Genomic DNA, 4,809 nt, shown 5'->3' on the forward strand with positions numbered 1-4,809 from the left:
ATGAAGGTTTAAATAATAATTTCGTTCTTGTGTCTTAGTATATTATTTTACCTGTGAATACTTATATACAACGGACTGAGTACTTACAAATATTTTGACAACAGCTATGCAAATAAACAAACATTCGTCAATTAAGCATAACAAATAAATATTTTACAAAATACACATATCAAAAGTATTTACTGTATGAGAAAGAAATAACAGTAAACCAGAAAGCCGTGATGAGGCAATTTTCAGGGAGACTATAATACATTTCAGGGGAAACTACGATATTACCAATGTTTAGGATCATTATTAGGATCAGTAAATTTTCTTACGTAGTAGCTTTCTCAAAATGGAAAGATAAAACATTTCAATCATCGAAAATCATGGTTGTCCACTTGCGTTATTTCTTCGTTGCTGTGAAAGAATTGACTTATTATTATTATTATTATTATTATTATTATTATTATTATTATTATTATTATTATTATTATGAAACAGCAACCGTCGTTTCGAATGTATGACATTCATTTATGACGACGGCCACTTATATATACTCGTTTATCCATTTATATATATATACACACATACATAAGTTAACACTCAAACACACACATACACAAATAAAACACACATACACACATACGTATACATATATATCTATATATGTGTGTGTGTGAAGCCACGGGTTTTATGAAAGCATGGGTCTGGAAAACTTTTCATATATGTAGATTATATTCTGTCACATAAAACTTTTAATAAATTTCAAATGAAATCTGAATTACGATTAATGTTCTGTCCATAACAGACGATATGGATGAGAATGGCAGACTGACCGACCTTGTAGGATATCCGAGACGTCGAGAGCGTGGTGGGCGGGGTCACTGCTTGGCTATATAAAGTGGTCGCCGTTGACGTCGCCGCATCAGCCTCGTATCCTTCATCATGAAGGTAAGAAGTGGAGATATTTCTTTCTTTTCTCTGTTCTGTATAACATATAATTCAATGATCTGACTTTTTTATATTATCTTTAACCTCTTGCAGCTGCCATTGGTAATATTAGTGTGTGTGGGCGCTGCTCTGAATGTGGCGGCACAGGATGGCTCCTATATGTTGGATTCAAGAGGTGTGGAGGTGGAGCAGGGACTCCAGCCTTCGTCAGAACTCTCCCAGAACCACCAGGCCTTCTCCAAGCCTTCAAAGAACGCTCTGAAGAGAGGGCCCTGCAATACAGTCTTGGCCAAGTCGAATACAATGATCCAGTTAGTACCCCCACTGCTTTGTTAATATGTATATCAGATTTTCTCTATTCATAAGCCAGTAGTAGTACGTTTTTTTTTTTTTTTTTTTTTTAATCACTTAATGTTGTCTGCAGAACCCGGAGTACGCTTGGGCTTACGAGGTCGACGCCAAATCAACCGGGGACATGAAGTCTGCTCGAGAGGAACGACGAGGTGACGTGGTCGTGGGTCAGTACTCGGTCATGGACCCCGACGGCTCTCTGCGCGTGGTCGACTACTCGGTGGCTCCCGGCACAGGCTTCCAGGCCACTGTCCGCAAGGAGTACACAGGTGAGGCTTTCCAAGGGCAGGAGCAGAGACTGCAGGCCAGGCAGTTCAGTGCAATCCAACAGGGAAGCAACTACCAACAGAATCGCAACCAGTACCAACAGAATCGTGGCCAGTACTCACAGAACCGCAACCAGTACCAGGAAAACCGTGGCCAATACTCACAGAACTACGATGTAAACCGACAGAATCGCAACCAGTACCAAGACTCACAAAATCGCAACCAGAACCTGGAAAACAGTAACCAATATTCTCAGAACCGCAATCAATATCAACAGAACCGCAACCAATATCAGAGAAACCGCAACCAATATTCTCAGTACAGCAATGATTACCAACAGAACCGCTATCAGAACCAGCAGAACTACAATGAGTACCAGCTGAAACCCATTCAGTATTCTCAGAATATCAACGCATACCAACAGGACAACAATCAGAATCAGCAGAACCGTTACCAGTTTTCACAGAATCGTAACCGATATCAGCAGAACCGCAATCAATACTCCGAGAACTTTAATGCATACCAGAACCGCAATCAGTACCAACAGAATCGCTACCAATACCAGTACCAACAAAACCAGGACCAGTCCTATCAGAATCGCGATCAGTCCTACCAGAACCGCGATCAGTCCTACCAGAGCCGCAACCAGTTCCAACAGAACCGTAACCAGTACCAGCAGAACCGCGATCAGTACCAACAGAACCGCAATCAGTACCAACAGAACCGCAACCAGTACCAGCAGAACCGTGATCAAAGCCTTTCCAGTCGCAACAACAATATCAGGTACAACTTCCAGAGTTATGGTACCAACCGCATCAATCAGAACCTGAACCGCCCTTCTCCCAGTCTCTACAGCCAGAACCAAAACTACCTGGCCCGTTATGGATCCAGTTCTCAGAACCAGTACAACAACCGCTTCTACAACCAGTACAACACCCAACTGAACAGGGACCAGCAGAACCAAGGGTACTCTCCAATCAGCGTAGTTCTCGCGTCCTCAAGGAACTAACACGCGAACCGAAATGCCAACGGACTTCCTAGACCACGAACTGTAAAAGGCGTTCAGAATGGTTCAGAATGGATCTCTTGGTGTTGGGCAAAAAACTTTGAACTTGCAAAATAAATAACTTTTTTATAATCTCTTTTCTTTTATTTTGGCTACTCGAAAGATACACTGTACGCACACACATATACAACCACACTTACAATCACACACACGCAGTCACACACACACACACACACACTCACACATATATACACATATAAATTGATTTACATATATGTATGCATATAGACAAATAAATGTATTTATATGTATATATACATTCACATTATATGTGTGTATATGTGTAAATATATATATGCATATATATGTATATATATATATATATATATAATATATATATATATATATATATATATATGCATACACCTACACACACACACACACACACACACACTAATATATATATTATAATTATATATATATATATATATATATATATATGGGTGTGTGTGGTGTGTGTGTGTGTGTGTGTGTGTGTTGTGTGTGTGTGTGTGTTGTTGTTATTGCTATGTGTTGTTTTGTATATAACATACATATCGTATATGTACATATATTTAAAGATATATATTCAATTACAAGTGTGTGTATTATGTATATATATGTGGTGTGTGGTGTGTGTGACGATGAATATAGATATCGATAGACGGATTGATAGATAGACACTTACACATGTATATGTATGTATGTGCGTGCGTGCGTGAGTATCTGTGTGCATATGTATGATATATATATATATATATATATTATATATAATATGTTTATTTTATATATATAGTTTTTACTGTCTAATTAATATATTGGATATATATACATATATATATATATTTACTGTCTAATTATATATATATATATATATATATATATATATATATTATATATAGATATATATGTATATATATATCATATATAATATGTGTGTGTGAGTTGGTTGTGTGTGTGTGTGTGTGTGCGTGTGTGTACATGACTATGTACATAAGGAGGTGTGTATTGTATATGTTATGCATAATATTATATATATATATATATATATATATTATATTTATATATGATATATATATACATCATCAAAGAAATGTAATAATGAACAACGCAACTTCTAACATGCTAAGTTACCATGACGTATGGAGGTATAACCGTACCTTTACCTTTTATCAACATGGACCTGGAGTTCATAGTCTATATCTGGAAGACATAGGTATAATTGAAATCCCGTTGGGCCCGAAGACGATTGTATTCGAATCCAAATCAAAAAAAATCATGCTACTGATCCATCCCTGCAAATTTCAGATTTTTCGACGGAAAAGACTGAATCTGCTCGGAGAAAAGTCCCCAGGTGACGTGGGCGTGGGGGCGTACTCGGTCATGGACTCCGACGGCCTCTGCGCGTGGTCGACACTCGGTGGCTCCCGGGACAGGCTTCCAGCCCCTCCGAAAAGGAGTACACAGGCGGGCTTTCCAAGGCGGGAGCAGAGACGAAAGCTCAGCCCAGGCAGTACGTGCTTCCAACGGGAAGCACTACCAACAAAACGCAACCAGTCCCAAACAAATCGGGGCCCAGTACCCCCGAAACCGAAACCGTACAGGAAAACCGTGCCAAATATCACGAACTACGATGTAACCGACAAAATCTCCCAGTACCAATACTACAAATACGCAACCAAACTTGGAAAAATCCATTGTCAGAACCGCAATAATTCACAAACCCCAAATAAATATCGAGAAACCGAAAACCAATTTCTCAGTACAGAAATGTTCCCACAAAACGGCTTTCAAACCCAGCAGAATTACAATGAGTACCAGCAAAAGTCCATTCGTTTTCTCAAATTTTAAGGGTACCAACAGGACGAAATCGAATCCCAAAACCTTATAATTTTCACAACCAAACCGGTATCAGCAAAACCCGCAAAAAGTACTCCCCCAGATTTAAATGTTCCCAAACCAAACCATACCCAAAACACGACCATCTTACCGAACCCGAAACCCTACCAAAGAATCGCCACCATACCATACCATCAAAACCCGCGTCAGCCTACCAGAACCGCAAACCAGTTCCAGCGAATTTTAAACCATACCAGCGAACCGGACCAGTCCTCCCAGAACCGCGATCGTCCATCGAACTGGACCAGTCTTCCCAAAACCATACCAACGAACCGCACCGTATCAAGAACGAAAACCAGTACCGCAAACCGCGA

At 39.5% G+C, this 4,809-nt stretch overlaps 1 protein-coding gene across 1 annotated transcript; it reads left to right on the forward strand.

Annotated features, from left to right (window-relative positions):
* The first annotated feature begins 922 nt into the window (after positions 1–922).
* LOC119574496 (GATA zinc finger domain-containing protein 14-like) lies at positions 923–2,642 on the forward strand. The gene is given in 4 exon segments (XM_037921749.1): positions 923–933; positions 1,027–1,168; positions 1,171–1,244; positions 1,358–2,642. Coding segments are annotated over 4 exon segments (1,425 nt in total). The 5' UTR covers positions 923–927; the 3' UTR covers positions 2,561–2,642.
* Positions 2,643–4,809: the final 2,167 nt, after the last annotated feature.

Source organism: Penaeus monodon, chromosome 6, assembly GCF_015228065.2.
Source record: "Penaeus monodon isolate SGIC_2016 chromosome 6, NSTDA_Pmon_1, whole genome shotgun sequence".
NCBI classification, from domain to species: Eukaryota; Metazoa; Arthropoda; class Malacostraca; order Decapoda; family Penaeidae; genus Penaeus; species Penaeus monodon.